This window comes from Phoenix dactylifera, chromosome 14 (assembly GCF_009389715.1).
Source record: "Phoenix dactylifera cultivar Barhee BC4 chromosome 14, palm_55x_up_171113_PBpolish2nd_filt_p, whole genome shotgun sequence".
Classification (NCBI taxonomy): domain Eukaryota; kingdom Viridiplantae; phylum Streptophyta; class Magnoliopsida; order Arecales; family Arecaceae; genus Phoenix; species Phoenix dactylifera.
The window spans coordinates 6,848,717-6,861,165 of record NC_052405.1 but is presented as its reverse complement, the minus strand read 5'-3'; the positions used below and the strand labels follow the sequence as shown (position 1 = coordinate 6,861,165).

Below are 12,449 nucleotides of genomic sequence, written 5' to 3'. Positions count from 1 at the left end.
AAATCTCAGTCTAAGAGCATCTCACATCTTACACGGAGTTCGATACTCTTCGAACTCATCAATTAAATTGTTATGCATGCTACTTAACATAGTAAAGCATGCAACATGATCACTTTTGCACCAAGTCTCATAGGCATCGAGATTCTGTTGGTCTTGTTCGGTACTTCCATGCATAGGTTGCCACAAATGCCGTCATATAATGAAGGAGGGTCTCCAAGACCTCTTGCTCATTTAAGACATATTAGATCTTGTGATTTAATTCTGATTTGAGATCCATATAAATTCCTGTATATTTTCCATTTTTTAACCACGTCAAAATTAGAATTTTTCAAAAAATTGACTATTGTCTGTCATTTTTGCATAATATATGAATAATTTGTACTTTAGCATGCTATGTAAAGAATTGGCATAATTTTCTATACTATGGATGAATTTTAGCCATATATATATGACATGCATGTGGAAACATTTTATGGCTATGCATGATGATATTATTGACATATGACATGCATGAAAATTTTTACATTTCAGAAATCTTTTTTGGATTAACTCGAGTTGACTTACATATTAATGTGTATATATGTGCATATAGTATATTATATAGGACAGCCCTTTGACATGCTAATAAAACTTCTTCGAGAGAATTTGCTTCATCGAACTAAGAGTTTTTCAATCCGATGTATTTCTATTTGCTTGTTAATCTTCAAAATATAATTTTGTTGGCGGCTACCTTGGATTCTCCATGGGTGGAATTCTATCTGGCCAGGCTAGTGAAGGTCAGCCAATTATTTTTTACCAAATGTAATCTACTGCATATCAGAAGGCCCTCTATGAAAAAATTAGCCAGGCAGCCGGCCCACGAATTATTAAGCCCAAGGAATGGTTTAAATATGAAGCGGGCCCAATTTTGGCCGGCCACCGGGGAAAAAGACATCCCAGAAAAGCCTCCAGTGATATTACATGATTTACATCCCAAAGCCTCACTCGCGGAGCATGTCGCCAGGCTGCAACGCCATGTGCCGCCGGGCGCTGCCGCGTCGCGTCGTCTCGGTGGCCCTTATCCTCTTAACCGTCGCCTTGTGTTCGCCGCCGACGCGGCGCTCACCGGCAGCGGCAGAAGCAGCGGGGCATCACTTCGCCATGGTAACTCTCTTCCACCTCCCCGTCCGCTCCTCCTATTCTCCTCATCCTTCGCTCTCTTCTTTTCTCTCTTTTGATCCTGCTAAATTGTTGATTAAATATTCGGCTTTAGACAGCCCTTTCGATCTAAATTTCAACACTCCAGGACCAAATTTCTGCCGTCCACCAGGTCTCTTCTTTGATTTCATAGGCATACTTCAGACATGAAGAGGGAAAAATAAAATCATGTCTGATCATGTTTGGATTGCTGAAGGAAAAACAGGGGAAAAAACGCCCTTAAATAATGTTGATCGATTCTTTCGTTTCCCGTGAAACAAGCATATGAAATTGGGTTTTTTTTAAGGGAAAAGTACTTTTCCCATCTGCCGTCCTTGTATTTTTCTGTAACCACTAGGGAATTAAGAAGGAAGAAGTGTAAACGATGTCACCGTTCTTGATCATCCGTTGCCCATTAATTTGACCGTCGCCTCAGTAAACGCCACTGCATCGCATAGATTATGTTTGGGTTTGACCAGTCCCCTCAGGCACCAATGTTTTCCTCCATGGTACCGGTCTAACCTTTTGCTTTGTTCTCATCTCGATAGACTTAATTTTAGATAAGATTAGGGGAGACATTAAAGACACCACATCATTGTCTACTCATGTTCTTGCCACTTGCCTTGGACCAAATGACTCGCTGCACAGGCCTCTCTCCTTTGAATTGTTCACCTTATACTCTCTTTGGGTTAGATATAAACAAGTGCAATCTGTTTTTCTAAACCAAGCAAGTAATTCCCTGAGACCAGATCCTCTACAGTGCCTGTTTTGCACCGCAGAGGGCTCTATGCGCCTGGATAGCTGCCACGTTACCATTTTAAGGAGACGAATGGTTGTGCTTATCTTGAAAATATATATCGTCATGTTGAGATGCCAAACATGGTGGTTTGCTGAGATACGCAATGGATGACGTGGGGGCTATCCAGGTTTGTACAGCCCTCTGCGGTGCAAAATAGGTACCGCAGAGACAAAATTCAGCTCTCTTACAAACTCCCTCTCTCTCTTTTTCTTTCTCTCTCCCTTATGCCTCACACACAAAGACACCTCGCTATAACTTGCTACTATTAGCTGTAGGACAAGAATCCTGATATAAAATAAATTCCTCAATTGCATAAGAGACCATGCTGAATTCATTAATTATATAAAGAAACAAGACTTAGAACCATATACTACTATTCCAAAAGATAGGTGGCTGACTACATCACACCACAACACTTGAACTTGTGAAGCCTTCACTTTTTCAATAGGACATGATGGCAACCTTCCTTTCTCATTTAAAGATTGATATCAATCTTGTCCTTTTCCAAAAAGGATTAAACTAGGAATGGCTAAAGGACTTCATTGTGGAACTAATCTTTGATAATCACTAAAGAACAAAAATATCTATTCTAGGTGGGATAACTAAGTAGGATGAAACTAGGAATAGAATCCTAGTATAAACTAGCAATAATTATCAGCAAATCGTAGTAGATTCATTAAATATACTCCATATTTACTAAACTCACTTCCTCTTTCTTAATCATTTGCTGAGGGGATTATTTAGTAAAAGAAGAGTGTCTTTGTAAGAAAGGGAGATATGAGCCGAGCAATGCCCCGGTGGTCAAAGAAGCTTGGTTTGAGTTTGGGTGGTTCTTTTCGAAGTATTTAGACTTTGGTAGTTTAACTTGGATAGATTTTCTTTACCCTCCTCTCTCCATGTATACATTTATATGTCTTTCTACTTTCTATCTATCATTCGAATATTCAACCGTGTTGGGTGTTTACAAGGTTTGATGTTTTAGTATCAGATCCCACACCCATACCCAACAAGGTATACCTCATATTGAGTGTCGGTATGATACATACCTTTGTAAGAGTTCTCACTATGGAGAGCATACCCAGTCTTGGTACTAATAATGCATATCGGCTAAGTTGGGCTGGGGTATAGGTGGTTTCGCTCTCGGCCCATGTCACTAAACTGGCCCAAGGTTAACCTGACACATACCGAATCCATCATGTATAGGCCTAAGCTTGGCATAATAAGTTACAAGAGAGCTTGGGTGCAAATCAGGCTAGTCCAAATGAGTAACAAATTAAAAATCAAAAAAGAAAGCTCTCGTTCCCTTATAGTCATGTTTATAATTCCAAATCTTTATCAGTAATTTATATACAATCTTAGTTAGAAGACTAATTCCTCAAATAACTAGTATCTTTACCTGTATGATGGATAATATTTATTATTATAGTTTACTATATTATGTAAATATATGTATACAAAATATATATGTATATGCTATATAATATTGGGCAGAGCTGGGTTGGGCTGTCAGGCTCATATATCACTGGCCCAAGCTCTGATTCTAAATCAGTCCAAAAGTTTGTTACCCAAGTTAAGCATAAACTGAATAATATTGGCCCAACCTTCTTATAATGTGCGTTGGGTCAAGCAACCGATGGACTAGCCTGGCCTAATGTACATCCTTACTCAATACCCCACCAATACAGGTGGCAGACCCTGTACTGCATGGTACTTTCCAGGACAGCAAAAATGTGTGTTTATTGATGCATTCACTATTACCATTGGCCATGACAAATACTTTTCTTAAATTTAACAGGTAGATTCTTGCAACTTCCATTCATGTTATCCTAGATCTCTTCCTACCCTTCCTAATCCTTCATACTAGTATGGGAGGTTTCTTGGTGAGGCCTTCTCAGGCTTCTTTTGCATCTGGCATTACTGTATTAGTCAGATCACCATCTTGCCCTTTATCTTGCAGCAACTGCCCATTATTTTGCTAATATACTTGTTCCTTGTACTATTGCTTCTTGTCATGCTGCATATTTACCTAAGAATTCTCAGTTTGCTGCTCTTCTTGTGCATGCAAAATAATAATTTAATTCAGGAGTTTCAGGCAACAAAAGAAGGTCTCGTCAAGTTGGTGAGGAAATGTGTAAAGTAACTGTCATAAGTTCATAACAATAGTAACTGCATTTACTCAAAAAAAAATGTTATTGTACAATTTTGAACATGTATTTCTGGAGTGAATTATGGTTGCCCATGTGAGAAATCATTTCATCTTTTGGAAACAGAATATGGTTTTAGACCTTTTTTTTCTTTTGTTAAATGCCACGATGATCGCAGGCACCAAGCTGTGATGCGGTCGAGTTTTACAAGTTATTCAACAGATTGTATTGTCCAGTTAATGGAAGGTAGTGAAATTATTGTAGTAACACCCCCACCCGCCAACCTATAGATACGGATTGGTTTGCAATAGTTTATGGGAGACAGGATATAAACATGGGAGATTCCTTGAAAGCAAATAAGAGCATAGAGTCTAAACAATACAAAAGTTTACTCTAATTATATTTAGTATGTTATCTGTTAACTAATATTTTTTAACTAAAAGGAAAAATGTGTAAAATATTTGTACCCTAATTTTGATGATTTGAGCATGCTGTATGATTTTATTATTAATTTATTATCATTCCCTGAATTATGTATAATTGGACGCTTACTAGTATATCCCTTATAAGTTTTCAACAGTTTGACATGTGCAGATGCCTTTTAGTTGTGCACAGAGGTCTATTTGATCAAACTCTACATAAAATCTAGAATTCAGGTAAACACTAGTTTTGGGAGTTGCCACAACTTGTTTTACTCATTTACTTCTTGTGCATGGATGGTGATCCTCAACTGCTTGGAAGAGCTTGTGAATAAATAAGAACTCAAGGATTCTTGGCACCAGTAATAGTCTTTCACTCCATTGGTCCGACTATGTGAATCTTCATCTCACAGCATTCACATAGCATAGTGGAAAAAGAGGAATTTAGTTTCTATGCGAAGCCTAGAAGAAAACTGAAAATAATACCTTTGAGTTCTTTCAAAGGAACTCCAAATGACTAATATTGCACTTATTTATCCAAAACTTGACATGTTGGATATGAACACAGTTCCTGCGTGAACACTGACAAACAGCAGCCTTAGCAGATGTTGTCAATAGGTTAATGGTTAAGCACTGAAATCTATAGGTGATTATTTTGCTTTATTGGAGCTCAAGGTTTTAAGAAGGCAAGGTAGCAATGGCCTTCATCTGGTCATGAAAGATTTGTACTCAAGTAGTTGTTCAGCGGTTAAAGTAATTCAATCCTCTCCATGGTGCACCATGAATCGAGCAATGGAAAACTTTGAGGACAGCAAAACAAGTCATGTTTGCCGGGGGAATTAAACAATATTTGATAATGGTTATTAGTTGCCAATCATATACATGTACCTTCTAATATTCTGGTCTTATATCAGTTTCGGTGTTTTTGAATATAAACAGAAAAGAGAGGGTAGGCTCATTACATTAAAAAAAAGATATTCCAGATACCATAAGTTATAGAAGGTAGGAAAGACTGAAGTTATTTATCTCCAGTCTTCCACTTTTAATTTGACATTCTGTATATTGGTTCTTGTTCAGGACAATAGGCAGACTCTTCAAGTGGAAGACACTGCAAGTGAAGAAAATGACACTGAAATTTCTATAGTCAAGGATGCTTTAAAGTATTTCGATGCCGATTTTTTCAATGATTCAAAGGTAATGATGTATTATTATTGCATAATACTACTCACCATTCTTTGTTATTTCTTTTGTGAACATCTAGAAGTTATTCTTTGCTCCTTTTTAGGTGAAAGAAATGATGAAGGGTGCAAAAGAGTTCAACTTACCTATGTTCAGAGTGAACCGTAGGCTGGTTGCTTTTGAAGATGGGGGATTGCATAATCCATCAGTTTTGGTGTTCAATTCATCGTGGGGCAGCAAAGAAGCACCTCATAATAATAGAAAATTCAACTATTCTCCTTTGTCTGGGATAAAGAGGCCAAGTAGTGAAGAAGATATTGCATTCATGTCTGTAAGTTGATATGCAGTATCATTTTCCATTACTGGATTTAAAGGCTTTTTGTTGCCTGTTTTCCCCCCTCTGTGATTTTACTTGTCCTTTTAGCATGTTTAACTGGGCGCCTGCCAGGTACTTGAACTAGGAGAACTTATTAGGACCAAACAAATTACTTCGTGCGAGCTTACTGATATATTCCTTCGAAGATTAAGAAGGTGGACTCAAGTTCATCTTCTCCCTTTTTTTCCTTGTCTGAACTTGCAAACTTGCAGCTTCTTATCAAATTTTATATGAACTCCTCTATTTATTAGAAATCTTTCAACTGATGTGATAATTTGGAAATTCACTAGGTACAATCATGTTCTTGAAGCTGTGATTTCATTTACTGAAGACTTAGCACACAGTCAGGCTACAAAGGCAGATGAGTTGCTGGCCCAAGGAACATATTTGGGTACCATATATTCTTAATTGATTTTTAAAGTCAATGTTCATCTCTCCTAGCTTCTTTCTATCAAATAAAAAGAAAAAGAAAGAAAAAAGAGCCATGTTTGCTGGTCTTAAGAGATGCAAGTTTGACGGAGTCTTGGTGGTTTTCCTTTGATACCAGTAATAGACATTCTGGTTTTGGCTTGTTGATGAGAAACTATTTAGGCTTGGAATCACTCTCCGCCTGTTGAAACGAAAACAAGAACGTCCAAAAAATCGCATTGCTCAAAAGCAATTTTTATTGATGTCGGCCTGCTCAGATACAGTTCTATTGACCCGTGAAGTTCAAGTGTGATATATCATATCTGGAAATTTCTGAGAAGGAAATGCAACATTGATTTTTTCCTATCACCTTCTTGGAGAAAAGATGGATGGAAACCCAATCACTTGAATCCAAATATTTTTCTCTTTTCCTTTTCTTCTTTGAGAACAATGGGGCAGAACCTCCCCCCGACCTCCATCTTACTTGACGGCAAGGATGTATTTTTGCTTATATTGAGATTTGAGGTTGAGAAAATGTTTTATGGCATCAAAATGTTTGATCTGAGTTGCAGGTCCTCTTCATGGAATTCCTTATGGACTGAAAGACATTATAGCAGTACCCCACTATAAGACCACTTGGGGTTCAAAAACGTTCGAGGATCAAATTCTTGACATTGAAGCTTGGGTCTACAAAAGGTTACTCTCAAACTTATGAATGCATACTTTAATGTTTTATGGCTATATTAATTTATTAACTGATCATGGTGCAATATATTAACTATTACAGGCTAAAGTCTGCTGGAGCTGTTCTTGTAGCAAAGCTTGTTTCAGGATCACTAGCCTATGACGATATCTGGTTTGGGGGAAGGACCAGAAACCCTTGGAATATTGCTGAATTCTCTACTGGTTCATCAGCAGGACCAGCAGCCAGCACATCTGCAGGTTATTTTGTGTGATTAAGAGGCAGCTGTTGTGAACTGACCTTTAAGTAGCTAATTTTGGACTAGATTTAATAGATAATTGAACAAGTAAATTGACGTTTAGTATTTTGGGGGTGGAGGCATGGTTCCATTTGCGATTGGCTCGGAAACCGCTGGGTCAATAACTTACCCTGCTGCTCGTTGTGGAATAACTGGCTTGCGCCCGACTTTTGGGACTGTTGGTCGAAGTGGTGTCATGAGCATATCTGAGAGTTTGGTAGCTGAGTTTTGTTCTCAATTAGTACTTTTTGTAATTTTTTATTTTTCAATATTTTTAAAAAATGATGAGCTGAAATTTTTTTTGCATATAACAGGACAAGCTTGGTCCTTTCTGCAGAAGTGCCGCAGACTGTGCTCTTATAATAGATGCCATTAGAGGAAAGGATCCAGATGACCCTTCATCTCGTAATGTTGCTCTCGAAGACCCATTTCAAGTTGACATCCAAAAACTAACTGTTGGTTATCTTGAAGATGCTGAGATGGAGGTGAGTCTTTTGCTTAATTTCATTGAAATTAATGTAATCTTTCTCTCATCATCTGAAATGGTACCATACTGTTGTTCTTTCATTCTGCCAGGTTGTTTATGTTCTTTCGTCAAAGGGTGTTAATTGTGTTCCTTTCAAGCTAAATTACACAGTTGAATCAGTTCAGGCAATTCTCAATTTTACAATGGATGTTGATATGCTGTCCCACTTTGACAAGTGGCAGCGCTCAGGACATGATGATGAGTACGAAGCGCAAGATCAGTGGCCAGTAGAGCTGCGACGTGCCCGTTTGATACCTGCCGTAGACTATCTGCAGGTATAACTCCCATCATTTTCTCTAATTCTTGTAGAATATATAATGTATTTCCTAAAGCTGATGAGTTAGTATCATCCAATTTATAGAGACAACCATGGGGCATGGTGGGTGGTACAAAGTTATATACAGCTTATAAATGGTCCGAAGGAGTCCCGTAGATAGATAAGCTGTGAATAATCCATTTGGGCATTTTAATCGATGCGATAGAGCTAACTGGCAAAGCCTTTAAATGTAACAAAAACTTAGTCCAGTTTAAGTGACTCATATGCTGCTAGTTTGTTTCTTTTTGATAGTGCAACAGCAGTACATTATGTACATTATTAATCTTTCCTATCCTGTTGACATATATAAAATAATTATTTACAGGCACAAAGGGTACGAGGGAAGCTGATAAAGGAAGTTTGTGGGAGTTTTACTGTAGATGCATTCATTGGCAATGCAACTGATTGGGAGAGGGTCTGCTTGGGAAATCTTGTCGGTATGCCTGTAATTGTTGTTCCAACAGGTTTCAAAAGCATTGAAGATCCACCTAAAGGTGGTACCAGAAGAAGAACCACAATAACTACAGGCATATATGCGCCTCCTGACCATGATCACATTGTAAGTCATATATTATGGAAATTGTTTTTGGTAGTCCATTGAATACTATAAAGGTTTAATCCTGTTGAACAGAATTTTGCAAATAATGGTGCTTTGCATTTTTGAATGTTGATATTGTCAAGTCGAAATGGCACCTGCTTGCACCTTTATGGATTATTAACTGCATGAGCATGAATGCAAAGTTACCTTAGTTGATGCTCTTCCTAGATAGCTTATTTCTTGAACATGGGGAGAACAAAATGCCCTCCACAATTCTATAAAATTGGACCTGTTATAAATGTTTCTGCTTACAACTAATTGGTAACCCTTGCTCTCTCTTTTAGACTTGAGACTGGAGCTTGTTGCTTTTTAAGATTTGAAAACATGAGGACTCTATGGATGTAATAAAAGAAAACATCATATTTTATCATTTTGTCATGTTTTTTGAATAAAGAAAATTTGATGTTATCAGTTGTGCTTCAAATTCAAGCCCCAAAAACAACAAATGCCAATCATGATTGTTTGATGAAAAAAGCTCTGATCCCAGTTTGGGATTGGAATTTGTAGCTTGAAATAAATGTTCTGCAGTTCAACTGAACATCTAAAATTGCGAAAAGTAGAGTGATTATTTGGAAATAGAAGCCACCAACTACAAGCAGGGATCCTCTGCAGAGCGTGTTTAACACCGAAGAGGTCCGGCCGTGCATAGTTGGATGGGCAAGACATCAGCCTTCTAAGAGTGGACGGTTGTCATCCATTTCTCAACCTGCCGTATTTGGCATGGCAATATAATGGGCCTCAGTCTTCCATTTATGAAATGGGCGATGTATCGCCCATCCAAGTATGCACGGTCCTCGGCACCACATAGGATCCAATCTCACCGATGCAGCCATAAAATTGGTAATTTGAATGAGTCATGAAATTGGAAATTTGATGCATGATTGTCGAATAGCAAAAGTAGCATTAGCATGTGGGAGGACATATTTGCTGATATATGTTACCTGGTTCTTCATGTTTTCCAGGCTCTAGCATTAGCTATGGCATACCAATCAGCCACCAATCACCACAAACAACGGCCACCTATTGATGACCTTGGCCCAAATGACGTGGTTCCGACTCCTGGTACAACTTTCTGACTTTCATTATTTAGTCTAGTGGGCTACTCTTTTCGGTTGTTCTACGGATTCCTGGTCAAATTGTTAATCACTCACACCTTATGAAGCATATGTTCTGTGGTCAAACTTTTTTTTTTTCAGGTGGAAACTAGTTGTTCTGGGCATTGGGTTTGGTGACTGAGAAACTTGGCATTTTATAATATATATATATAAAGAAATCACTAAATTTTGGCAATGGGGTAAATTGTTCATTTTGCGACTCTGGCAAAAACCTAGGACAGTTCAGTTCTATTAGCATACCATGGAAAATTATTGGGATTTCTTCATCCTAGAATTTATTCCTGGAGGCATGAATGAATCTGTTGGTGCATGATCTTGCCATGCCATTTTCCTCTTGTTACCAAACTAGCTAGACGCCATGGACTGATGTGATCTTCCAAAATTTTATTGTGTAGGGACATCATTGTGTTGTGATCCCTTCGACAATTCATGTTTATGCTTCCAGCGCGGTTGTTGGTTGGCTGAGTCTTTTAAATCTTTGCGAAAATTCTGAATTGCAAGTAGGATAATACATCAATGCGAGTACACTATCTCGAACAGTTCTTCAACCAATGCTCTACGATCGGTATGTTACATTATAGAGAATCTTTACGTACTAGTAGATGATACATTACTGCAAGTACATATTTTTGCATTGTCTGAAAGAATGTTAAGGTATCAAACTACCGCTAGATTTTTCTTGTGGGCCCTGATTTGCTTTGTTGTTAAGATCATTGCATGGGTAATAAGACTTCTGTTTGATTATAGCATGCTCATTTTATTCGCATCACTTAAAATGCATTTGATTCTAAATTGCTGGTTTAGTTTGTACTTGCTGCCATAAACTAGTTGCTATTAGCTGCAGAAGAAAGGGTCTTCCTTGTTCCCTTGGTCCAAATACAGCGGCAACCCCACTAACCCATCTGGAATTCCCTTTTTTTTTTTTCTGGTAGCATGCTACGTCGGTGCGAAAACAGAAGATCAATGCAGCTGGCAGTGTATACCAAGAATGAGCACCTGGTTTTTTTGCAATACATGTAGGGAGATCAGCTGTTTATTTGGAGTTTTAGTACCTGTTTTGGCCCTTCGTTATGGGCAAGATACCAATCGACTGAACTAATAATTTCTTTTAAGAAAAGGAATGGAAGGAAAAAGATTCTTCTCACTATTTGAAAGAATCAGTCGAAGTGCAAGGATGTAGTTTAAAAGCAGTTGTTCGCATAATCGTGTGAGTAAGCTCTGTTGGTAGAGCAGAGTGATTTCCAAGAAATTAAAAAGTTGGACAGCCGAGACCAGGACAGAGATTGGGGAAGCCTTTTTATTCAAGAGAACTTGACCGTTTCGTTCTCTCCAAGCTTGCCGCCACACCGCTAAAGCGAGCCGATCCCGCCGACGATATCTCGAGTCTTTTCTTCCTCCTGTTGTTCCAAAGAGAGTAGGTGGTGAGGGAGCTCTGGCATCTACTAGGACGAATATTGGCCTTAGGTAAGAATCCTATGCGGCACCCTTTTTATTAGCTAACGTAGGACTATGACCTAGGTGGCTTCTCACCACCCTCTTTATAATATATATATATATATATATACACACACACACACACATGTACATACATATATATATATATATATATATATATATATATATATATATATATATATATATATATATATATATATATATATATATATATACACACACATGTACATACATATATATATATATATATATATACACACATGTACATACATATATATATATATATATATATACACACATGTACATACATATATATATATATATATATACATACATACATACACATGTACATACATACATACACATGTACATACATACATACACATGTATATATATGTACACATGTACACATATATATATGTATACATACATATATGTGCACATATATGTATGTATACACACATATATGTGCACATGTGCGTATGTGTACAGATACATATATGTATACATAGATCTATATGTATACATATGTATCTATATATATATATATACACACATATACATATGTATATATCTATATATACATATGTATATGTATATATAGATATATATGTGTAGATATATGTAGATATGTATGTATATATGTGTAGATATATGTATGTGTATATGTATGTATGTATATGTCTATATATGTGTATGCATATATATATATATATATATATATATATATATATATATATATATATATATATATATATATATATATATATATATATATATATATATATATATATATATATGGGACTATAACAATCTCCTCCATTCAAACTTCGTCATGGTTGACTCCTTGAGAGAGGGGGTTCACTTATGGTCCGGGTTCTACTCAACTTTGTCCACGACCTTAGTATCATCCACTTAGGGTTCATAAAGATTGTGACGCATAATGATTCTGGCTTTA

General features: G+C 37.2%; 1 protein-coding gene across 4 annotated transcripts; it reads left to right on the top strand.

The window, feature by feature from the left end:
- Positions 1 to 958: 958 nt before the first annotated feature.
- Positions 959 to 11,196, top strand: LOC103712360 (glutamyl-tRNA(Gln) amidotransferase subunit A). 4 transcript variants are annotated; one of them, XR_005514768.1, is made up of 14 exons: positions 960 to 1,143; positions 5,616 to 5,732; positions 5,824 to 6,048; positions 6,166 to 6,248; positions 6,384 to 6,484; positions 7,074 to 7,197; positions 7,289 to 7,443; positions 7,562 to 7,701; positions 7,796 to 7,966; positions 8,058 to 8,282; positions 8,649 to 8,882; positions 9,884 to 9,983; positions 10,432 to 10,601; positions 10,969 to 11,196. XR_005514768.1 is itself a non-coding variant. In XM_039133471.1 (13 exons), exons 1-13 carry the CDS (start codon positions 961 to 963, stop codon positions 10,126 to 10,128), a joined length of 1,869 nt encoding a protein of 622 aa, XP_038989399.1. In that variant the 5' UTR covers positions 959 to 960; the 3' UTR covers positions 10,129 to 10,357. The 4 variants fall into 4 exon arrangements, 3 of the variants coding, with proteins under 3 accessions (XP_038989399.1, XP_038989398.1, XP_038989396.1); XM_039133471.1 differs by lacking the exons at positions 10,432 to 10,601; positions 10,969 to 11,196 and adding an exon at positions 10,118 to 10,357 and having other exon boundaries at positions 959 to 1,143; XM_039133470.1 differs by lacking the exon at positions 10,969 to 11,196 and having other exon boundaries at positions 7,562 to 7,698; positions 10,432 to 10,803.
- The last annotated feature ends 1,253 nt before the right edge of the window (positions 11,197 to 12,449 follow it).

What these genes read in the sequence shown, in the direction of transcription:
- LOC103712360 (XM_039133468.1), top strand. Translation starts at nt 961, where the DNA reads ATGATTTACATCCCAAAGCCTCACTCGCGGAGCATGTCGCCAGGCTGC. An exon ending in GAAGCTTGGGTCTACAAAAG is followed by an intron (nt 7,198 to 7,288) that starts GTTACTCTCAAA and finishes TAACTATTACAG; the next exon opens with GCTAAAGTCTGCTGGAGCTG. An exon ending in AGCAGCCAGCACATCTGCAG is followed by an intron (nt 7,444 to 7,561) that starts GTTATTTTGTGT and finishes TTGGGGGTGGAG; the next exon opens with GCATGGTTCCATTTGCGATT.